This window comes from Cavia porcellus, unplaced genomic scaffold, assembly GCF_034190915.1.
Source record: "Cavia porcellus strain 051 isolate PalLab524CR breed Dunkin Hartley unplaced genomic scaffold, mCavPor4.1 scaffold_31, whole genome shotgun sequence".
In the NCBI taxonomy this organism is placed as follows: domain Eukaryota; kingdom Metazoa; phylum Chordata; class Mammalia; order Rodentia; family Caviidae; genus Cavia; species Cavia porcellus.
The window spans coordinates 36,571,305-36,595,411 of NW_026947514.1; the positions used below are offsets into that span (position 1 = coordinate 36,571,305).

Genomic DNA, 24,107 nt, shown 5'->3' on the forward strand with positions numbered 1-24,107 from the left:
CTGACCCCTGTGCCACCCCTGCATGGGTCAGGCATGTAATAATACTGGGTGGGATGCGGCCAGCAGGCTCAGGCTGCCTGGGGAAAGTGTGAGGTCAGGCTAGGCAGTTGCAGTCCTAGGAGAAAGCATAATGATGTCCACCTGCCCCTGCACCCCACTGAGTCTGTTTCTGTCCACCCCGAATCCAGATGCTCAGAGACAAGTTCCGAGACTTCGCCCGGGAGACTGGGACGATCGGGCAGGAACGGGTGGACAATGTGAATGCCATCATTGAGCGGCTCATCGACGCCGGGCACAGTGAGGCGGCCACCATCGCTGAGTGGAAGGACGGGCTGAATGACATGTGGGCGGACCTGCTGGAGCTCATCGACACGCGCATGCAGCTGCTGGCGGCTTCCTACGACCTCCACCGCTACTTCTACACGGGCGCCGAGATCCTAGTCCTCATTGACGAGAAGCACCGGGAGCTGCCTGAGGACGTGGGGCTGGATGCCAGCACGGCTGAGTCCTTCCACCGCGTGCACAAGGCCTTCGAGCAGGAGCTCCACCTGCTGGCCGTGCAGGTGCCCTAGAGCGTCACTAACCCCTTCCACCCTGCAGGGTGTCTGAGTCCTGTGTGGCTCCTAGAAGAAAAACTAGAATGGGCACTCTAGGGGAGATGTTTCTCGCCCCTAGAGAACAACAGCTCAGCGCAGAGAGCAGCGATACTCTAGCTTCAGAAGTAACTTCTTAAAATGACTTCACAAATAACTTCCGGTCCAATTTCTCTGCTTGCTCAGTATCTTTAGCTAATGGATAGCACTTTTTTGGCCCTGGTGCTGTTCTAAGCTGTCGAGGCAGTCATCAGATTCTCCAGCTGTCCTTTCGAGTAGGTGCAAACATTGCCTGCATTTAGTAGATGAGGTCATCAAGGCAGCGTGTGAGTGGCCCGGGAATCTGTGGGTGTGCAGTGGAACCAGGGTTCAGAGCTTGGTGGTCCAGTTGCAGCCCTCACATGCTTAGTGGGATTCCAAGGCCTGCTGCCTAGCCCACCTTTCTGATCACTAGGATATACCCTGAGGTTCCTCTGTGACCCTAGGATTTCCCAGAGTTCAGTGTTTGTAGAAAGGGCAAGTGTGCAAAGCCCCAGCTGCTGAGGGACACCTCTCCCCTCACCCCCAGCTTCCATTGGAGTAGAAAGAAATGCACTAACTGAGCAGTCCCAGGCTCATACGGGGGTTCAGGGATAGATGTCAGTGCAGGGTGGGCCCTGGTTCTCTTCGAACGGGGTCCCTTAGGGTCTGATGCATCTAGAAGCTGAAGGTGGAACCTGGGATGTGGCTGGGCTGTCATGCTTGGAGCTGCCAGAGCCCTTGAGACAAGTATAACCTGACTGAGGTCTCAGGAATGTGAGGCTTCACTCTCTGGGGTTGGCCCCAGGCAGGGGAACAGACACAGTCCCTTCCTCGGAGAGGCAGGAGGCACACTGGGGAAAATAGAGACCCAGGAGCACAGTTCCAGCCCCACTGTCCCCTGGGCTAATGTGAGGGACTGGGGCCGACAACTTTGCCTGCTTGTGCTTAGTTGCCTTGTCTTAAAGGCAGGTGTGGTAACAGTACCTCTTTCATGGGTTGCTATAAAGATGAAGAGAATTGATAGACATGAGCCCTGCCCATCACTGTCTCTTATTGTTACTTCTGAGGCAATCGAAGTGCAGAGCCCCTCTTACTTCAAACTCTCCCCACAGCCCACGGGTGCTTTGGGTAGGTGCAGGTGCCAGAGCAGGAAGCCTCTCCAGGAGACTCCCTGCTGGGTATCCCTTCTGGTCCAGGCCCGAGAGCCCTCTGTCCAGGGAACAGTGTCCGTTTTCACCTGACTGTGCAGGTGCAGCAGTTCCAGGATGTGGCCGCGCGCTTGCAGACGGCGTATGCTGGGGAAAAGGCCGATGCCATCCAGAGCAAGGAGCAGGAGGTGTCTGCTGCCTGGCAGGCACTGCTCGATGCCTGTGCTGGGCGCCGGACCCAGCTAGTGGACACAGCCGACAAATTCCGCTTCTTCAGCATGATCCGCGACCTCCTCTCCTGGATGGAGAGCATCATCCGGCAGATTGAGACCCAGGAGAAGCCCAGGTGAGGAGGCAGCCTTAGGACAGCCCCACTCTGCACCAAGGCCCCCCTGGGAACTGGCCTGGACTGCTGGGTGTGTGAGAGTCCCCTAGGGATGCCTGAGACCTCACCTGGGTCCTAGAAGAAATGGAGTTGCTCAGTTTTGATTAGAACTATTTCAGAGTAAGGGGAGAATGACATGTGTCACCACATGCTCCCATAGGGGTAGTGACCCCTGTATCAGTGAAATAAGCAACTCACACATCCAAAGCTGGGCAGGTCCAAGACTGTTCATTCTTCCCCAGTGCTGGAATAATGGGGGCCATTCCCCTGAAACTCAGGATGGAGCTGATTGTCCATGAAAGATGGGGCCAGGCACATGACAGTGGTAGCCACACAGGACTCAGCTCCCTACCCTGTTTGTGTCAGCTCAGCAATTACTGGTGACCCATGTCTGTCCTGCTGCCCCTCTGATGCCTTCCCAATGGCTGTATTTTTGTCTTTAATATCTTTGTCGAAATATAAATCGCATACTATATCTACTTAAAGTATGCCACTCAGTGATTTTATATATTCCCATTTATACAACTAACATCACATTCTGAGTTTAGATTTTCCTCAAGCCAACCCCTCACCACTTCCACTTCCATTAGAGTCGCTCACTGTGCCCTTTGCCCCTGGCAGCCTCTGTTCTACTTTTTGTCTCTAGATTGCCTGTGCTGGGCTTTTCATATAAATGGAATCATGTAATATCTTATATAAATGGCTTCCTTCATTTAGCCTACTTTTAAGGTTCATCTATCTTATATTATGAATCAGTACTTCAGTATTTTTTTATTTCTGAAAAATATTCCCAGGTGTATTAGTCAACTTTCCTGTCACTAGTACAAAATACTTAGTACTCACAACTTAAAGGGGAGATTTAATATGGCTCATGGTTTCCAGGGTGTCAGTCCATGGCTGGCTGGCCCTTAAGACAGGAACATCATGGTAGAAGACAGTGGTAAAACAAAACCCGTAGTTCATGGTGGCTAGGAAGCACAGAAAGGGACCAGGGACCAGATATAAAAGATATAAATCCCCCAATGTGTCACACCTCTGTGACACACCCAGGCATGGCCAGAAGTGTGCTTTCACTAATCTAAGTGACTCCCAAACCAATCAAGTTGACAGTGTAGTTGACTCTTGGTTTTTTCTGGAATCCCTGTACCCCCCGCCCACACCTTGGCCAGTGACCAATGGAAGACAAAAGGTATCAGTGAACCTGCTGCAGCTGGCCACGCAGATGACTCCCTAGCTGGTCAGGGAGAGGACAGAGTGGGGACAGGTGGGAGGTGGCCCCTCTGCCACAGCGACTCCCGAATGGTCCTCTCTGTGCTCATCCTCCTGCCCACAGGGATGTGTCCTCTGTGGAACTGCTCTTGAAGTATCACCAGGGCATCAAGGCAGAGATTAATACCCGAGCCAAGAACTTCAATACCTGCCTGGAGCTCGGGGAGTCCCTGCTGCAGCGGCAGCACCAGGCCTCGGATGAGGTAAGCCTCTGCCTGTCTGTGTCCCCACTCTTGCTGGTCTGGCAACTTTAGAGGGTCTTAGCTTTCACCTGTGGAGCATCAGGCTGCCCACAGGCCAGGAATCAGATCCGCACCGGAAAGCAGATCTGTATCGCCCCCCAGCACCCATATGAATGCATAGGAAGGCACAAATAGGGGTCTCAGAGAGGTTAAGTGACTTGCCCAAGGTTGCATAGCTAGAAAGAAGCAGGGTCATAACTTGAAGCCAGGACTGGTGACCAAGCCTGCCCTTCCCTGCAGCAGCCATCTACACGCTGCCTCAGACAGAGGGGAGGTTCACCAGTGCCTGAGCTGCTCTCCCTCCCTTCCCTGCAGATCCGAGAGAAACTGCAGCAGATGATGGCCAAGCGCCTGGAGATGGATAAGAAGTGGGAGGACCGGGATGACCGGCTCCGCATGTGTGAGTGCGGCTCAGGGCCCAGAGAGCCTGGGGGAGTGGACCTCTACCCCACATGGCAGAGGCGAGGAGAGGGTGGTGAAGATCCTGGGGCCCAGGGCCTCACACATCTACCAAACTCTGGGCTTCAGGTCTCAGGTCCCGGCAGAAGGCCCCTGTACATGCTCCCTGGGAGTTCCCCCAGCAACCAATATGCCCCACTCCCTGCCCACCCTGCCCCCCTGCAAACCAAAGCCTGCTGATCCCTGCAACTGTGGCCTGGGAGGGGTCAAGGCATGGCTTTAGTGCACCCTGAACACTGGCTCTGGAGCACCCTCCAGCCTCTGGAGACCCAGGATAGGTGAGGGAAAGCTCGATTTTCTGTTTCTTAGCCAGGCATGGTGACACATGCCTGTAATCCCAGTGTTCTGGGATACACAGGCAGGGGAATCTCAAGTTCAAACCCAGCCTAGGCAACTCAGTGAGTTAATGAGACTTCGTCTTAAAATCAAAATTAAATATAGGACTAGGATGCTTGGCATGCAGCTGCTGGGTTCAATCCCTAATATCTAGTTTAAAAAAAAAAGGCTCAGACTGGTACCATGGCTGCTTGTCCAGATGGTATGAGATGGCCAGGGCAAGAAGAGAACACCAGTGCCCCTCAGGGAGAGGCCCCTAACTGCATCTGGTTTCCCAGAATGGTTTGTTCTGATGAATGTTTCAGAGATAGACCATTGGTGGAGGTGGGGTTGGACGGAAGGGTGGGAGGGAGTGGTGTTGGGCAGGGTGTCCCAGCAGAGGTCTAAGCAGGGTATCACCGTATGAGCGTCCTGCTTGGTCACTGGCCCCTGTGTGTGTCTGCTGTGCCACCCCAGTCACTTGGACCAGTGAGCGCTAACAGGCCCTGCCTGGTGGGTGGCTCTGGGGCTTGTTCCCACTGCAGTGCTTGAGGTCTGCCAGTTCTCGAGGGACGCCTCTGTGGCTGAAGCATGGCTGATCGCTCAAGAACCCTACCTGGCCAGCCGGGACTATGGGCACACGGTGGACAGCGTGGAGAAGCTGATCAGGAGGCACGAGGCTTTCGAGAAATCCACAGCCACCTGGGCAGAGCGCTTTGCCGCCCTGGAGAAACCTACCACAGTAAGCAGAGTGTCAGGGCCTTCAGGGTGGCAGGCTGCCAGGTGAAGGGCTCTTGACTGTTGTCAGGTACCCAGACTGTGGTAGGGATGTGAGAAAGTACTAACCTTCAAATGCCAAAGCCAGAAGGAGGACTGGGGAACAGACTGGGGTGCAGAGCCATGCTGATAGGGAGGTCCTCTGAGAGCACAGCTGTAGCTACACTGACCCTTTGGCCTTTTCCTCCACCAGCTTGAGCTTAAAGAACAACGCCAGTCCCCAGAGAGACCCACAGAGGAGCCTGGGTGAGTGGCCGCTATGTGGTGGGGACATGGAGCTGGCTGCAGAGGGGGCCGGCTAGGGAGGAGGGCATAGCTTCCGGTCTGAAACTGGGGGTCTGCATAAAACACCTCTGACGTCTCACTGCTGGGCCCTTCGTCAATGCACTCAGAGTGTGCAGAGGCTGAAGCCGGATCACGTAGTCCCAGCCATGGTGGCCTGAGCCCTGGCCAGAAAAGGGTGGCCGGCAGTGGCTGCCATTAACCCTGATTCCTTGGTATAGCCCTGATTCTTTCCTTGGGAAACCGCCAACTGCAGCCCTGTCACATGGAAGGCATCTCTTCCTGGAGTATCTGCCTTTGCTTTTCCTAGTGAGGCTCCAGGAGGTACCCTGCTGAGCACCCCCGGCTGCCCAGGCTGGCAGGGCAGCACCTTCCCTATGGATACGGGGCAGCTGAAGCCAAACCTTGTGGGGCAGCACCTGTCACTACACAGAAACTGTATCTTCCTTAGGCCTCAAGAGGAGGAAGGCGAGACCGCAGGGGAGGCTCCCCAAGTCTACCGTGCGACCACCACCGAGAGAACGTCCCCGGTCAGTTTTCTGACGGGTTGGTCTGGTTCAATGGAGTCATTGCTGCCAGAGCCCTCTCATCCCTAGTAGGCTGAGCCAGGGCGGAAGGCAAGGACAGGGCCCAGCTGCCCTCGTCCCTCCAGGACCGCCTTCCAGTCTACTTTTTTACTTAGGCCTATTTGAGTCTTAAGGAGAATTCCCCTCTTCCTTTCCACCCAGAAGAAACTGACATGCCAGCTCACTGACATGACTCTGCTAGTTTGGTTTTATCTAGTCTAATAAATTTTATTGTATAAACACATCACCATCGACATCAGGGCGGCTCTTCATCCACACAGACTCACTTTTGTGCACCCCTTCCTACCTAATTCCCTCCTGGACACAGCACCTCACTGCATGCGCACACACACACACACACACACACACACACACGCACACACGCACAGGCACACAGGCACGCACCCCCACACAGACATCAGCCAACACCCACCCCGCCCCAGGCATTTGGGGCAGTGAGGTGGACACCCCATTCTGGCAGAGTCTCCCTCCCTCCCATACAGAGCCCGGTTTCCTTTCTGCTGCCTTGGCTGGGGTCAGTTTGGATATGGAGCTGGTTCTGCACCAAGAACCCCATGGGAGTGAAGGGAAACCCCAGGACTTTCTGCAATGGGGGCAGCCCCCCAACTTACAGAAAAGGAGGGTGAGGCAGAGGCCTGGAGGTGGAAGGAGGGAATGAGGGAGGGGCCTGGGCTCTGCCAGGGGCCGGAGGCATATGTCTTCAGGACCTTGCCTAGGGTGCCTTTGGGCCTGGGAGGACCTTCTGGGACCCTGGGCACTGTAGGCCTGGGCACTGTTCTGGGGAACAATTAGGAAGAAGCAAGAACCAGCATGCAGCTCGCTCGGCTTCTCCACTGCATGGACTCCCTGTGCATGTGGCTCGGGGTGTCAGGGGAGCAACAAATCATTCACATACCCAGGCACCCAAGTGGGTGTGCCTGACCCCTGGGTGAGGGTTTATAAAGATCAAGGTTCTGCACAGAAATGTCTGGTACATAAGCCACCCCAGAAAACACACGTATGCGCACATGCACACGCACACGCCAAGCCCTGCCTCTGCTGGACTCAGATGTTAGCCCTCCCTTGCCTTTGTGCAGTGACACGTAGCTCCCTCTGCCTCCCTCCTAAACGGCACAGCCCATGGTGCCCAGCAGAGGGCACCGTGGGCCTCTCCCTGAAGTTCTCTTGAATCTCCTGTCATCCCTGTCTGTGTATGATAGACTGTGTGTTCTAGCTCCTTTTTCCCTGCACCAGCCTCAGCCAGAGGGAGAGAAGTCTGGGCTGACAAAAACCGCGGCCACAGGCTGGAGCTTCCCCCGCCTTCTGACCCCAAATGCGCTTCTGCCCTGGATCCCTGTGTGTCTGCATGCCATGGTGTTCCCGGTGTGCGGGCTCCTTCGCGGCCACCTGAGCAACTTACCATGTGTCATGTCAGTTCGTGCAAGTGTAATTATGAGTGCATCAGAGCCGCTGAATGTCACAGGGCCAGGGGAATAAACCTGCTTGGACCTGAATGTCTCTCGGGGAAGGAGGCGTGAGCCCACATCTGAGAGCTTCCCAGAGAGCCAGCCACTCCACTCTGCCAGATGGGAAAATTGGCTGTGCCTCACACCAGAAAGAAACCAGATGGCACATCCACTGAACACCAGGCCAAGGCCTCCTGGACACAGATTTCCCCTGCGATCCTTTCTGAGCCTCTGAGTTTTCATGAGCTCTGTGAAACACAGAGGGAAGACCACTCAGTTGCATTTGACATGAGAAAGCGGGTGGGAGCCTTTCCGGCTGGGAGAGCCTGGCCTGCATGGGAAGGCTCCTCCCCTCCAGCCGGCCCCATCCTGCCCCTGTCCAGGACCCTGGCCCATCTTAGCAGGCTTGGGACAAGCCCTGGGTGCGGTGGCTCTGCTGCCTGTGCTGTGTGTGCGCGGTTGGCGTCCGTGTCCTGTAGGTTAGACCCACGCCATGTCGCTACATGTAAAGCCCCCAATAGTGCATGTTGCTTCCTGCTGAGGGGGATGGACTGGAGTGGCCCCCACTGGACAGCCTCATACTACAAGGCAGCCACTCCCGTCCTCCCCTTCCCGTGTGTGTGCACACACGTGTGTGCACAGTGACCACGCTGCCATGCCATCTTCGTGTGATGCCAGTGCCCTCCCTCACCTCCAACCTCTCCACATCAGAGCAGGCCTGGTAAAAGGCAGTCCCCTCCTTCAGGTAAGTACCGGGGAGACGGGGCTGGAGACACAAGTGTCCCTGGGCACCTGGGTGCTGGTCCCTGCTTCTGTTGGGGACTTCTCAAGGGTTAGCAATAGCTCCTGAGCTTCACCCCAGGGAGGAGGCTTCACTGCTCTCTGGTCATCTTTGCTGTAAGGCACCTAGCTGGTTTGCTAGGAACTAGCTGATGTGAGGCTGGGAGGGGGAAGAGGAGGCTGGGATACCTCCTTTTATCCCTGTTTGAGAAGAAAGGCCAGGTTGGATCTCTATTGTTACCACCAGAAAGGGGCCTGCTGGCTTCCACTCTGTGCCCAGAGCAGCAGCAACCAGGCAGACCTTCCCAGAGCCTGGTGCATGACAACATCCTGGCCAGCAATGTCCTTACTCTGAGTCCCTCGCCTACTGTGCCTCTGGTACTCTTTCCCTGTGTCTGGCCCTGGGAGAGTCTTTCAGGTCCTGATGAACGTCCCTCATCTTCAGACCCTGGTTGCCTTGGCCTCCCCTGGGTAGCATCTGTGGCAAGAGGTTTTCTCCAGGAGGGAAAGGGGTTTCCAGGGCACTAGAGAGGACCCCCCGCCAAGGCCTCAGCCTCTCCTGTGCATACCCTACACACTGCCTGTGCCAGTTTGGGGGCAGGATGCAGGGCTGCTGTGATGACAGGATGGTTTGGCACTCCCAGGAGCAGTGATAACTTCCCAGTTCCTTCACTGTTTGGGACAAACACAGCCTGTGAGCCTCCAAGCACCAGCTGGATCCAGGCTGTGGGGGTGACATGAAGCCACCCAGGTACCTTTCATAGCTGTCAGCACATGGTCAGGAAAGCTGCCTCCAAGGGCAAGCTCCCAGCCACATGGCTTCCCAGACTGCTTGTAAAGCCAGCTTCCCTGGAGAGGCTGAGGACAGGGAGTCAGGACTCCTGGGTCCCTTGTCTCTCCTTACCAGGGTCTTGGGTTTGTGTGGCTTTGGGGAAGTAGCTAGCCCAAAGCTATGTGAGTCCTGGGCTTGCAGTCTGGACCTCTTTCAGGCAGGGTCTGGCTGTCTGTAGCTGCTGTCATTCCCCAAACACCCCAGCCACCCCACCTCCATCTCCATAGCAGCCTCCCTGGGAGCAGCAACCTTGAGCTTTAGTCAGCAGCCAATGCAGGGCCCTGATGTCCTCAGAGGGAAGTGCTGGGGGCAAGCAGCCAGTAGCTGCTCCTCCGACCAAGCTTCCCCAGTCCTCCTACACTGGTAAGAGCTTTTTCAGACATTGTGCAGTACATGCAGATTCTATGTTTGTTCTTAATGGGCACTCCCAGCCTGGAAAGGACGTCAGCGTTCTCCCAACCTGGGTGTGTCCCTGTCTCCTCAGGATGCCTGAGTCAGTGTGGCAGGGGTGTGGCAGCCTGCAGCCTGGCACCCCGCCTGGCTCCCTGGAGAAACCTGCTTGGGATTCTTTCTGGCAGTTTGCCTGCTGCTGGGTGTGCCCAGCTCTCTTTGCCATGGTCAGATGTACTCTTCCCACTCCAAAGACTCTTCCCAAGTTTGTTCTTTCAAGCTGTGTTTCAGAGCACCCCAGATATTGATGGACTCAGGAGGAGACTGAGTAAACACTGGAGGCATCTCACAAAGGGGTCTGGAGTGACGCTTGAGCATTGGGTAGCTGGTCTGTGTGCAGGGCTTGGCATGTTCTAACTCTCTCTGGTCTTGCTAATGCTGAGTGGTGGCTCCAGGGCACCAAGAGAGTAAGCAGCTACAGCTCCTCCAGGACAGGGACCCAAGGAGACCACACAGTGGTAGGCATGGACTCAGTTCTGGTGGGAGCCTTCTACTTCCCTGCCCCCTGGCAGTGGGCAGGTCTCCTTCCTTCCAGTGTGGGGGAGCCTGGAAACTGCCATTCCCTTTCACGCTCACCCAATTTACCTGCTGGCCTTTTGCTCTGCATCCCCTCCTATGCCCTTGCTCAAGCTCCCCTCTTGCTGTCTTGGACTGATAGCTACCCCTTGGGCTGCAGTACTCAACAGCTGGGCGCCCCAACCCACTTCTCATGGGTGCTGTCGCTGACCCCAGATCCCACTCCTCGCTGGCTCTTCCCTCTTGTTTGGCACAGGCTCAGGTCTCTTACGTGGGGCATTTGTCTCTGCTGCCCTACGCTGCCACCTCTTCATTTCTTTATCTCTTTGGCTGCTTTCAATTCAGCAAACCATGGTTCTCCTGCACACAGCTGTCTCTGAACAGCCTTCCCCGACCCACCCACACAGCCCTGTCACAAGGAGCACAGCACCAAGACGGCAGATGCTGGGGTGGGGAAATGTGCTTGGCCAGAGTGGCCAGCTGTGCCCACCCCACCGTCCCCCAGCACGGTTAGCTGCCTGGGATCTGATAGTGGGCCCCGTCTGGCCTCAGGCCCTCCCTCTTCCAGCTCCTTCCAGCGCAGCCCTGATGTGATCATGCTGCTTAAACTGATCAGCCACATGTCTTATATAAGCTGGGTGCATCTCATTTAGCTCCATGAACCATCAGATTGGTGCCGTCCTCCGGAGTAACGGTCCCCGCCTCCCCTATCACAACAGGACTTAGTAGAGAAAGCCAAGTTTGGAGTCAGATAGGCTCACTACACCTTCCTTCACTAGATGCCTGGAACTGTGAGAAATAGACTTACACCTCCCCACCTCAGCCCCCTCATCTATAAAATGGGCAGCAGCTGCATCTGCCTTGCAGGGAGGCGGTGAGTATTGGAAGAAAGAATGTAGCTAATGCAGCTGGCTCTGAGGGTGATACTGAGGTCTCTTCATTTGCTCCCCCGTTCCCCAGCCCTTCTCTTAAAAGAAGTGTCCTGTGCCAGGCATGGCCAAACTGAGGCGCATGGGTTGGATACACCTATCTTGCCTAGGCCATCTTGAGTAAAGAGGAATTGTCTTGGGCCACATACAAAATATAAAAGATACTGAATACATAACAAAACTCCCATTTAAAATTTTTTATTGTAATATTTTAAAAGAAAACGGCCAAGCTGGGTGTGGTGGCACACCCAGCACTCAGGAGGCTGACACAGGAGGATAGAAGTGAGTTCAGGGTCAGCTTGGGCTACACGGTAAGTTCAAAGCTAGCCCGACCTTTGTAGAAAGACCTTGGCTCAAAAAACCAAACAAAACAAAACAAAAAATCTACCAGCCCAGCTGCAGGCTGTGGGCTGGACACACCTGTCTGTTTGGAGCTCTCCCAAGTCATCCTGCCCATAGCCTTCCATCCTAGAGACCCCTCTACGCATGAGCTGGCCTTGTGTCACATAACTCATCGCCTGGCCATGGTCAGGCCGCCTGTCTCGGAAGTGCAGCCTGGTTCTCACCAGCATTATCTGTAGAGAGAAGACCCCATTGCTCATGTTCCTTCACTTGTGAAAAGGTCCAAGTTCCCTGAGCATCTCCAGACCCTCCCCGAGGCCCTGTGGTCTCCAGCCCGGTTATTTTGGCTGTTGTCTATGTGCAGTGCCCTGTGCCACCTGCTGGCTGATCCTGGAAATACACCTCATCTCCTTTGTGCTGAGAAGAAATTTGCCTATTCTGCCCATCTCCCCAACCATCCAGCTTCTGAACATCCTCTGCGGAGGGGACCCTCAAGCCTCTGTCTGCTTCCCCAGTTTCCCAACAAGGCAGGGCTCATGCAACTTGTGTTTGACTTCACACATCTCTTCCAAGACCGAAGCTGCCACCCACCTCCTATTAGGAGCCCCTGGGCTCTCTTCCTTTTAACCTCAACCCTGTCAGATCTGACAGAGCTCCCCTCAACCAGCAGCCAAGGACACCTGTGTGACATGGTCCCGGCAGCTGGCATGCATGCCTTCCACTCGGAGGCCTCCCCTGCTGTCCCCTGGATTGCAGTGCCTGGCTGTGCAGCAGGCAGCCCTCCCCTCACCCCAATCCCAGCCTAGCCACTTGCCCTCATGTTCTCACGGCTGCTTATGCTGCAGACTCCTTGCTTCCCCAGCCCAGGGCTCAGGATTGCTCTGAGCAGCTGGACCCTCCTCCTGAAGGTTGTCCCAGCTCTATGCTGAGCACCCCTCAGCAGTGCCCGTGGGGTGGCAGCCAGTGTCTACCTTAGAGCACAGAGCACAGTGAGGGGCTCAGATCTCTTCTCTGCCCAGTGCCTGATGACAGAACCTCCTGTCCCTGCAGCCACACCTCAGCCACGTGTGTGGCCACATCCCTTGGTTTCTAGCACTCTCTATCCTCTGAGGGACAGAGTAGATCTCCACTGGCAGTAGATCTCCATGGCATGCTTCCAGGGATGGCAGGAAGCACTGTCACCTCTTCCCTGCTCGCCCCACCAACAGGTTACTTACCCTGGGGTCTGGACAAGGCTGGCCTTTCTGTCCACACCTTCTGCCTGTGTGACCCCAGCTGCCCTGTTGGGCTGGGGTCACAGCCCAGCTGCTAAACAGGCAGGAAGTAGTTCGTCAGCACCGTGGCTTCGCCTCACTAGTCAGCAGGTTCAAAGCCCCGGGCACAGGTGGGTCTCTGCCCAGCCTCTTGGCTCCCTCCATGCCTCACTACCCTGCATGCCCAGAGCCAGCCAGCAGCCCTGCGCCACATCCCTCTGTGTGTGAAAGGCTTTGAGCGGACAGGGTGGCAGAAGCTGTGGGTTCTGCTCCAGCTTTGCTGCTAACCTGCTCTGAGGTCCCAGCAGTCCCTGGAATTGTTCCCCATCCACGACAGAAGGAACTGAGTCAGTGACCCTAAGGACTCTTTCCAGCACTGAGTTCTGGATTCTGAGTTCTCTTGCATTAGCTTCCTCTATGCCCTCCATCAAGAGCCAGCCCAGCCAGCTCCTGCTTCCTAACAAGGCCCCCACGGTGCTTTCTACCACTATGGCCCTCCCAAGGGCATGGCTGCACACAGAAGGCCCAAGAGCACGAATTACAAAGCAAAGCTCTCCGCCCCCACGTACTGCTTCCTGTACCACCATGTGCAAGATTTACCCAAGGGAGCAAATCCCCCCCCACACACACACTGTCTGTGAACTTGCCCCCTGCACATCAGAACCCCAAGAGTGATTTTTCAAAGACTGGTTTGCTTCAGAAAAGAATCTGACCACCTGGAAAAATGTGTAGGTACAGTCTTCCTCAGAGTCTTGTTTGAGGGGAGAGGTGGAAAGCCGGGGTCTTGCTCTCTCAGATTTCTGGTCTTTCTGCCTCAGCCTCCGGCGTACGGAGATCACATGCTGCAGGCACCATAATCCACTTTGAAGCACCATGGCTTCAGTCTCTTTATAAAGTTATGAGCCCTTTGTGAAGTCCAGTTCTGAATGACCAGAACCTGTTGTCCTACACCCTGTGTAGAGACTTCTGCCTGGCCTTTGTGGGTGCCACCTCCTAATTTCCCCTGCAAGGGGCCTGCCACTTCTGTGCCGCTGTGTAGTGACTCAGGCAGGCGCCCTAATGACAATGAGTAATGTCAGCTCAGCCCCAAGCACCCAATCCTGTGGGCAGAGGACATTTGAGCTGGGCACTGTCATGTGACCTCTGCTCAGGCACCTTCTGCCCCAGAAAGGAGGTGATGTGGTGGGGGCAGAATGAAGGATCACAGCAGAGCCAGCAGCTGCAGACCCTGTCATCTGAAGTGCTCCAAGCCACCAGTGAAGGAGGCACGGGTGACCTCCAACTTCAGGCAGCACGAGGAGGGTTCGGTGACTGGCCAAAATTCTGTCTATTCCCCTAGACACACAATGGGGGCTTTGCTCTAGTCCTGCCTGAGCCGACAGCTGAAAAAGCAGGTGCAGGCTGCTCAGGAACCTTAAGACCCATATATTGCAGGGTGCACAGAGATGAGGGTGCCCCAGTCACAGCCCTCAAGAGTTCTCAAGATTGACAAAATGACCACATCCTTGGGGCTCGAGGTTTAGCTCAGCGGCATAAGTGCCTGCCTTGCAAGCAGGCAGTCGTGATTTCGATCCCCGGTACTGATAAAAAGGAAAAAGACCAAAAAAAAAAAGACCATATCCTGAAGATGGAATTAAAAGCTCAGGCCTAGGGGGCTGGGGATTTAGCTCAGTGGCATAAGCGCCTGCCTTGCAAGCAGGCAGACGTGGGTTTGATCCCTGGTACCGATAAAAAGGAAAAAGACAAAAAAAAAAAAAAAAAAAAGCTCAGGCCTAGGAATATGCTCGGGGCATATTCCTAGTTGCCTCTATACTTTTTTGTTTTTTGAGACAGAATCTGGCTTTGTAGCCCAGACTGGCCTCAGACTCACTATCTAGTCCAGGATGGTCTTAACTAGAGGAAATCCTCCTGCCTCAGCCTCCTGAGTGCTGGGATTATAGGCCTGTGCCACCATGCCGGCTCTTGTACCTATTGTGTGACTGTGATCTCTCTGAACACCGGTTTTCTCATTATATATAGAAAGTACCAGACTAGGTTAATGTTTCTGAACTTTTCCAGCCACATTAACCTTCTCTGTATAAGCTGTTAAACCCCCACTGACAGCCTGTTTGCTGAGCAGTTCTAGTTCGGTGAAGTCCAGACTTCTCTGTTGAGTCCTCCCTTCACATTCCTTAATGCCACTTCGGACAGAGCTGGGTCATTTCCACTGTTAAAGTTTGCCCAGCTGGGTGTGACTGTCTATAATCCCAGCTACATGAGAGGCTGAGACAGGAGGATCACAAGTGTGAGGCCAGTGTGAACAGCTTGGACCCTTAGAAATCAGTTCATACAGTTTCTTCAGTGTGGCCCCCAAGGCAGCGCCCACACCCTCCCCACCCGCTTTCCTCTCCTGTGGGTTTGGCTTGGTCTGGAGCATGCACTGTGAAGAGAATGCAGTTGGCTCTTTCCTGGCACCTTTGCTCTCCTCCCCAACCGTCTCCTAGGCCTGCACACAGTTGCTGGGGCAGGGCGGAGGGAGCAGAGGAAAGGGCAGAGTCCCTTGACTGGCCAGGGTGGGCTCGGGTCCTCCTGGGCCATCCACATCCCCAGCCCTTCAGGCAGCTGCCAAGGCTGCTTGGAAGCCTTCCGGCTTTGTGCTCCATGGTCTCCAACAGTGGGGCGCCTGGGCCGGTGCTGGCCGGGTGGCTCAAGTGAGGCTGCTTTCCTTGGTGCTCACACACCCAGGACTCCCCCCACCCCTGCCCTGCCCTGCCCAGCCACTGCTGGCTGTCCTGTGCCAACTCCTTCTGTCCTGCTGACTTCTGCTGTCCCACCAGCCACAAATGCAAAGCAGTGAGGCCTCTTCAGAAGGAGATGCCCAGCCAGGGACCAGGAGGTCACATCCGTGCTCTGGGGTCCCTGTGAATATTTGAGCAGCTCCTTTAAATGCCCCTCATTTGGCCTGGGTAGGGGTTGGGGACCACCTGAGCCTCTGTAGGGAGGAAAAACCCGAGCACTTCCCCAAGTCAGAGTTTGCTTGTGCCAGCGATTCTCAATCCCTACTGTGTGATAGAGTTGTGAAACACTAACCAAGAGCTGCCAGCATGCTGGATCCCACAGGGAGGCAAATGACTTCAGGAAGGGGCCTGAGAATATTTCTGTAAAGCTGTTGAGATCATCAAGAGCAGCCAGGGCTAGGAAGCACTTTCCTATCCCAATAACAGATCCCACTGAATGGTGGAAGGGGGGCCTGTTAGGCCTGATGAAGGCCCACGAGGGGCTGGGGTGTCCCTTTATAAAAGGGGGAGGAGACTGGTCCCCTTAGCTCTAGGGCTTTGGTCACAATGGGAAGGTACCCAAAGAGTTCCTATTTAACACCCTAGTACCAATGCTTTGCAAACTGATCTTAGCCACCAGCCTCTTCTTTTCATAAAATCTTGCCAGAGTCCCATAAGTCACATATTAGGAAATTGGAGGAAGCACAGATGAGCCCTGGTTCGGAACTTTGCCAGCAGTCTCAGGACCTGCCCTGGATGCAGTGACTCCTCAGGTCCCGCCAGCCCCCTCTGTGAAGCTGTTGCTATGTTAGCTTGAAGGGATGGATGGAGGAGCCAGGGATGGAGCCAGGAGCAGGGGCAGAGGCGGGGCAGGCCCAGAGCATGCAAAGCAAGGGGAGCAGGTTGGGGGCTGGGGGTGACTGCCAAGAAAGGCCGTCCCTAGGCTTGAGCCCCCAGAAATATGTGCTCCTCCCCTGTGGCCCTGAACAGGGGGAACTGGAGCAGTCATGGCCTCACGACCTACAGCCACCACCCCTGCCACGGCAGCATGAGGACAGGCAGCAGGACAAGTCCACTGGGGATGATGGGCCCGCCACGGAGCCCCTCTCAAAGGTTTTGGACACTCCTCTGAGTGAAGGCGACGAGCCCACAACGCTGCCAGCCCAGCTGGACCACGGGCACAGTGTGCAGATGGAGGGCTATCTGGGCCGAAAGCACGACCTGGAGGGGCCCAACAAGAAGGCATCCAACAGGTGTGTGGGGAGGGGCTGCGCCCAGGGCAGCTACACCAGCAGAGCCTTGGTGACATGGAAGAGTTCTGGGGCACCCCAGGTCAGCTGGGGGGTGCCTGGCATTGTAGGGAAAGACTGTCTCGGCTCTGTCACGGGCAGGGCTACACATACATCACTCAACCTCCACTTCCCCATTTGTAAAATGAGGACGATGACAACTGTGGGCCTTGGTCACGCAGGCTGTGTGCCTGGCACTCGGTAGGCCCTTGCAGCTGTTGATGGCCCAGTTACTTGGCCAGGGCTTGACCAAGCCCTGCTTATACTGATCCAGACCTCAGTTTGCTCTGCTGTAAAATGGCCATGACTTAGATGCCTTTGAGATGGGATTTGTGCAAATCTGTTTCTTTACAGAGTACTGAGACAATACACTGGGCATAAATCATTTAAACAAAAATCACATTCATCAGGCAAACCCAACTCTGTTCAGTTCTTTCCACAGTTCTATAGTGAGAAACAAGTACCTCATGAGTATAGAAATACTTCAGAAAGTTAAGTTTATATGTTTGCCTTAAAACTGTATAATTCTTTTTCTAGAAATGTATCTCAACTTAAAAGCAGAATTAAAGGCAAAGATTTATAAATAGGAACATTAATCACATTGCTGTTTAAATTGTACATAAATTTTCCAGCATTATAAGGTCCACCAACAAAGGTACTGTGTGTGTGATGGGAAATCACAAAACTGTTTTTAAGAAATATTTGAAGATACAGGGGTGATCAGAATATATGAGCCAGGTGTGATAGTGTATGCCTGTAACCCCAGCACTCTGAAGGCTGAGGCAGGAGAATTCCCTCTAGTTTGAGGCCGGCCTCACTATGTGGCGAGACCCTGTCTCAAAAAATCAAAACAAAACAAAACACTCCCCCTTGTTTCAAACACACCTATCCCATCAGTCTGCCAGAGTCCTCTTCTATGAGTGTCTTTATGAGATGTGATAAAAAATACAGTGAATCTGCTGCCAAGTCCCGTCCCATGGGAAGGCAGGCTCGTGAAACATTAGAGTGGCCTCACCCACCTCATTCACCAGATCCTGCACCATGTAACCAGGAATGACCTCGAAAAATAAACATTGTAAACCAACCAGGACACTGAGGCAGCCTCAACAGCCCAACTAGTGACACAAACGAGTCTTATATAAACAATACTCATAGTGTTAAGCTTGAAGTCTGCACTAGCTCAGTGTGGTAGCACTTCCCTGAAGGCTAAGGCAAGGAGGGTCACAAGCCCAAAGCCAGCCTGGACAACTTGGCAGCTTAGGCTTTATCTCAAAATTTAAAAAAATTAAAATGTAGCTCAGTATTAAGAGCACCCTTGGGTTTAATCCCCCAGGAGGACCCCCCCCCCAAAAAAAAAAGAAATTAAAAAACCCCAAATAAACAAAGCAGGGTATAAAATACAGGACTAGGAGTCAAGGGTAGCTCAAGGGTAGAACATGGGCTGTGTGTGCATGATCAAGGCCCTGGGCTGACACCAAGCAACACACACACACATACACACACACACACTGGACACACGGTGCAACGTGATTGTTAAAAATAACATGCTTTTTTTTGTATTCTCCCCCAACTCTTCCAGTACTAGGATTGAACCCTGGGCCTTTTTTCATTTTTATGTTGAAACAGGAACTTGCTAAGTCATTAAGTTGCCGAAGAAGGGCTCAAACTTGTGATCCTTCTGCTTCAGCCTCCCAAGCACTGGGTTTACAGGTGTGAGCTGCCCATGCCTGGCTTTAAACTACCCAGATGTAAAAATGTCTTACTCTTCCTTGTAACTTTTTTTTTGGTACCGGGGACCGAGCTCACAACCTTGCGTTTGCCAGGTGGGCACTTGTACTGCTGAGCTATATCCTCGGCCCATGTGTGTTACTCTTCATGAGGGCAAAAATGAAGCAATTAAAAGAAACCATTTGGACTGTGAGTGACGTGCCTGTCCCCATCTCATAGGTCCTGGAACAACCTCTACTGCGTGCTCAGGAACAGTGAGCTGACCTTCTACAAGGATGCCAAGAATCTGGCTCTAGGGGTGCCCTACCATGGGGAAGAGCCCCTGGCCCTGAGGCACGCCATCTGCGAGGTCGCGGCCAACTACAAGAAGAAGAAGCACGTCTTCAAGCTGAGGTGAGCCTCCTGCCCTGGAGCCCTTACCCCCGCAGGCACAGGGGCCGAGCGGAGGCCCACACAGGACCAGCTGGCCTGAGCTGCTGCTTACAGTTTCATATCTGCAGGCTCTGGCCTCTCAGAAAGTGCTGTGCTGGCTCAAGGGGCCTGGGATTCGGCTGGGGGATGACTGGGTCCCAGCTGAGGGCGTACCCATGACAGGAAACCCTTTGTCCTAGGCTGAGCAATGGCAGTGAGTGGCTCTTCCACGGCAAGGACGAGGTAAGTGCCCAGGGGCCCGGCCCACAGGAGGGGCAGCTGGAGACCCCACCTGGGGTGGTTCTGATTCTCTGGCCCCGCAGGAGGAGATGCTGTCCTGGCTGCAGGGCGTGAGCACAGCCATCAACGAGTCCCAGAGCATCCGAGTCAAGGCCCAGAGTCTGCCCCTGCCCTCCATCACAGGGCCTGAGGTCAGCCTCGGCAAGAAGGACAAGGAGAAGAGATTCAGCTTCTTCCCCAAAAAGAAGTAGCAGCGGGCAGCCCCAAGGGAGGGACATGCAGGGACCTGGGCTGCACCGCTGTCCCCGCCTACACCTGCCCTGCTCACCGCCTGTGGGGCCCCTCTGCACTGCGCCCCAGCACACCTGTCTGCCCCAGCTGGTGGGCTCTCCTAGTCCCCCAAAACTGGAGCAGGCAATGGGGCTCCTCGAGCTGCCCACTCCCCAGCAAGCCCTGCTGGGTTACGCCCACCCAGCCATAGCCAAAGGGAAAGGGAAGCGGGACCTGGGCTGACTGACCTGTCTCCGAGGGTCAGGGTGCTGCTAGGGACTGAGGGAACAAGGGATGCGGGCCTGGGGTCAGTCAGTGACCTCCCCACTGGGCTTCCTCAGAACGGGACATGGTCCTCAGGGCCTGCATGCCCTTCCTCTCTCCTCACCTGAGGCAGAGCCCCCTGCCCTCGTTTAGTGGGTCCTAAAGGAAGAGCCTTCTGCTGCCCCAGCACTCGTGGGAGGAAGGACCAGCAGCCCTCAAACCACTCCTCCGGGAGCCCTGGTTAGAGCTCAGGGCTCCAGGCTCGGAGGAGAAGCAGGGCCAGACAGGTCCCAACACTGACTGCTGGAGGCTCTGCCTCTGGCCACACCTAGTAGCAGCTGAGCCAGCAGAGGCAGGGTCCCCAGGGAGCAGTGCAGGCCCCTGATGCAATAGAGGTACCCCAGTGCTGGGGCAAAGCCTCCCAGAGAGCCAGATGCCTGCTGTGTCCTGCCTGTCTGCATCCGATACCACCCAGGAGTACTAACTGGGCAGAGGGCAGAGTTCCCACTCGGTGTGGTGAATGTGGCCACTCCTAGGTATCGCCATCATGCAACAAGTCTACCATGAACAACTAGGACTAATGCTGGGGCCAGAGCAGTAGGAATGGCCCTTCTTGATCAGCTTCTCCTGCAGGCCTGGTCTGGAGTACTGGGGGTCACACACAGAGGTCACTGAACATCTACCACCCCTATATCTGAGCACCAAAAGGGATGCTTCTTTTGGTGGGAGCACAGGGAGAGACGTCCCCGTGCTTCTGAAAGGGGATCCACTGGACCCGTTAGTGCTGACGGGGCTCCACAAGGACTTTCCCCGATACTACTCTTGAAGGCAGTAGAGGTCCAGCAGACACCTTCACTAGGCCATAGCCAAGACAGGCCACACTGGGGCAGCAGGTATCTGCCGAGGGAGAGTCATAAGGGTCCCCAAGGCCCACAGCCAGTTTCTGTGACCTCCCCATGGGAAGGAGCCTTGGCTGTGTGAATCAGGCCGAAAGGAGAGACAGTGGGAGACATCCAGTTATGAGGCCTCTCAGGTGATCTTACTGCTGGCATGGACTGCAGCCCCAACACCATCAGTGACACCAACTCCAGCAGACAGGAAGCACAGGAGGGGAAAGCTCGAGTGGAACTGGCATCCCCAGGCCGGGTGTTTCACCTCCATAGCCAGGGTCTTCATTTGGCTGCAACTGCAGGACCCTGTAGCCCCCTGCTGCTACAGGGAAGCACATCTGTAGTGTTTGCCAGCCTTTCTCAGCCAGAAAAGCAGGGCAAGAGGCAAGGAGGTGACTGCAGTCCCGACAGTGCATTTGAGAGCACTGTCCATCCCCGGGGCAGACAGGGCTTCTCGCTGCAAGGTGGAAGGTAGCAAGCAGCTCTGGTGACTATTCCCCTGGGCCAGTCTTTAGGGAGCCACAGTCCACCTCTCCCCTCCAAATGTGCCCAAGTAGCACCTGAAGTGATGCATCTCCAGCAGGTAACAGCACAGAGCAAGAAATCGGGCTCCAATGGAAAGCTAGGATTTCACCACCCCAAGTCCCACCAGATTGAGCAAGGGCAGCCAGCTGCATGTGACCCATCATGTCCCGCCAGCTTCCCATGCATCATACCCACGTCACCCAGGCCCCAAGACACTCGACCAACTGGACTGACACTGCAGGAACCCACCCCTGGGAGACCCTGTGCCACTCTAGGGCAAGGCTCTCCTGGTGCCTCAGCAAGGGATCTTGTTCTTCCTTCCTGCCCTCCTCACGTTTTCTACTCTGCAGTCTTTTCCCTACAGTATTCCCAAACTCTGTTGGCACAGCTCCAGTCCACACCAGCATAACGGGCTTCCTTCCCGAGCGGGTCTAGAGGAAGCTGCTCCGGGCATGGCCAGGCAGTCCTTCCCGCTCTCCTTCCTTGTCTCTGGCCTCAGCTGACTCTGGCTGAGGGTGGAACTGGAGGCATCTGGGGCTCCCGGCCCCACCGACTTCCACCAGTGAGTGCATCACACAGGAGACCTGTGTTGGCTCGGCTTCCCTCCACCTGACTCCTGTCTGCATACGGAAGCACAGCCGAGTCCCCTAGGCCGATCCTAGGTCCCCTTCCTCCTTCAGTGGGAGGAGGCAGGGATGCAGAGGATGAGGTCAGCAGGTCACATGGCTTAGTCCCTTGGTCAAGCAAGCTCAGGGAGGTTGCAAAAGAGGTGACCACAGAGGAATACACCCCTGTTGGACGGACCATGTCATCTGGGGCTGGCTCTAGGGCCAGCTGGGCCTCATCCTCCACCTGCTCAAATGTGCTTCCACAACCAGAGGACACTCATTTACTAGTTTTTCTAATAAATCAATAACGCTCTACATTTGTCTGCTTCTTGAGTAGCCTGGTTTCTCTCTGCACAGAGCCTTGGAGGGCTGACACCAGGAGACTGACAGCCAGACTCTGGCTTGTTTCCGTGAGTCTTAGGACGCTGCAACTGCACAGGCTGAGCCCCCTGAGGCCCAGAGACAAACTCCATCCTCTGTGCTGATCAAGCGGAGGGCCTGCTGCAGGGCAAAACCACTGCCAAACAAAGCTCCAACCAGGCCTTTGCCCTGGGAGTTCCAGACAGAGATTCCGGCCCTCACTGGACATCAGAGTCCCCAGTTCTGTGCCTGGGGACCCCTCTGCAGAGGTGCAGTTTCATGTGGCCTGGATGGATGAATCATAGGCGCTGCCCCCCTTCAAGAGGCCCCCAGGGGATCTGAGGGGCAGCCAGTGAGAATGGCGGCCCTGTCCCAAGGTCCCACAGGGGTGTGGGCATGATAAAGGAGAGAGTTGGTCAGCAGCAACTATCTGATCCCATCCCCAGAAGGGCAGTCAGGGGGATTGAGAGCAACCACTCCTCTGTAGATAAGAAAAGGCACGAGTTGGGGTGACTCAGCTGACTACTGGCAAGGCTGGGACAAGAATCTGGGTCACCTGTCCATGTGCTTGTGGTACCCAGCATTGTGTCCTGGGACTCACCTGGTAGGAGCCAGGTGTGTCTCAATGCCTGTGGAAGTGACCACAGAAGACACAGGGCAAAGATGGACGTGATGGAGCCTGCCTGTCATTCCAGCCCGAGGTAGGAGGGCCATGAGGTTATAATGAGAGTTCAAAGCCAGCCTGGACTGCAGAGTGAGACCCTGTCTCAAGCAAACGCAAATAAACAAAACGCAGGGCAGCTGGCAGAACACAGAGGAGCTCTGCCACATTGTGTCTGCACCAGAGAGCGCCACTCACCTCCAATCTTCCCTTCACCTCTGAGGCTCAGTGGACGCGTCCAGGCCGATGGGTCAGAAGACTCAGAGGCCCTAACTCTGCACAGCTGCAGGGAAACTTACCGACCACTCTACCACCTGGGCCCTGCAGCCCCTCCCTTCTTGGCAGCAGCCAGAACAAACCACGCAAAACCAGGCATGGAGAGAGCACAAAATCCAACTAGAAAACAGGCATTCCTGGCCCTTTTGAATCACAGATCTTCTCCCCTGTAGTATGGAGGCTTAAATCCTAGCAGTGTTACTCCAGGGTAATCAAAATATATAATGAACGTTTAATTTTATAAAACATTATTACAATAAAAGACACATTCCTATTAATCCCTCTCAAAATACCATCGCTTATGGGGTCAGGGATTTAGCTCGGTGGCATAAGCACCTGCCTGGCAAGTGCGAGGTTGTGAGTTTGATCCCCAGTACCAAAAAAAAAAAATACTGTCCCTTGCTTCAAACATACTTTTCCCATCATTCTTACATTTTGTTTTTTTGTTTGTTTTTGGTCTTTTTGAGACAGGGTCTCCCTATGGAGTTCAGGCTGGTGTTTGGTCTCACTTTGCAGCCCAGGCTGGTCTCGAAATTGCAGCAACCCTCCTGCCTCTGCCTCCCAAGTACTGGGATTAGAGAGGTGTGCCACCATGCCTGGCCTCTTCCCACTGTCTGCAGCAGTTCTGGAAGTCCTCTTTCATGAATGTGTTTATAAGTTATGATTTAAAATACAGTGACTGGTATGGCCCCAACCATCCAACAGGAAGGTGACTCACAAACACATCACATGTGTCCTCACCCCTCTTATTCACTGGTCCTGGTAAGCTGTGCAACTTCTGGCTCTTCCGCAGAGTCAAAATGGTAAACATTTTGAAGGGACTCTGGACGTGAAGGCAGCCATGACAGTGGAACTAAAGGAGGACTCAGGGAGGACTTCCAGAACTGCCCAGAGAATGATGGGGTGAGCTTGAGTTTTGGAGGAGGAGCGGTAATGTGCCTTTCACTGTAACCACTTTTTAAAAAATCTTTTACCATCACAGTATTCTACAATCGCACGCTCTACACATCCCCAGCCCTTTTTATTTTTTATTCTGAGACAGGATCTTGCTAAATTGCCCAGGCTGGCCCCCAGGAAACTTCTGTTTCTGGAGCCTGGATGATGGATGAATGGATGAATGAATGAGAACCAACACTTCACTCCCCCTAAGACATTCCTGGCCCACGAGCGACACCTCCCCTCCAGGAAGAAGGCCACACACAAG

General features: G+C 54.7%; 1 protein-coding gene across 1 annotated transcript in view; it reads left to right on the forward strand.

The window, feature by feature from the left end:
- The window catches only part of Sptb (spectrin beta, erythrocytic), a 121,813-nt gene extending 99,892 nt beyond the window's left edge, over window positions 1-21,921 (forward strand). Inside the window, exons 26-36 of the mRNA XM_063241051.1 lie at window positions 189-563; window positions 1,864-2,108; window positions 3,481-3,619; window positions 3,974-4,058; window positions 4,978-5,174; window positions 5,403-5,455; window positions 5,943-6,021; window positions 16,372-16,634; window positions 18,618-18,791; window positions 19,010-19,052; window positions 19,133-21,921. Coding sequence (XP_063097121.1) covers window positions 189-563; window positions 1,864-2,108; window positions 3,481-3,619; window positions 3,974-4,058; window positions 4,978-5,174; window positions 5,403-5,455; window positions 5,943-6,021; window positions 16,372-16,634; window positions 18,618-18,791; window positions 19,010-19,052; window positions 19,133-19,300 — 1,821 coding nt within the window. The 3' untranslated portion in view covers window positions 19,301-21,921. The remainder of the gene's footprint in view (window positions 1-188; window positions 564-1,863; window positions 2,109-3,480; window positions 3,620-3,973; window positions 4,059-4,977; window positions 5,175-5,402; window positions 5,456-5,942; window positions 6,022-16,371; window positions 16,635-18,617; window positions 18,792-19,009; window positions 19,053-19,132) is intronic.
- The last annotated feature ends 2,186 nt before the right edge of the window (window positions 21,922-24,107 follow it).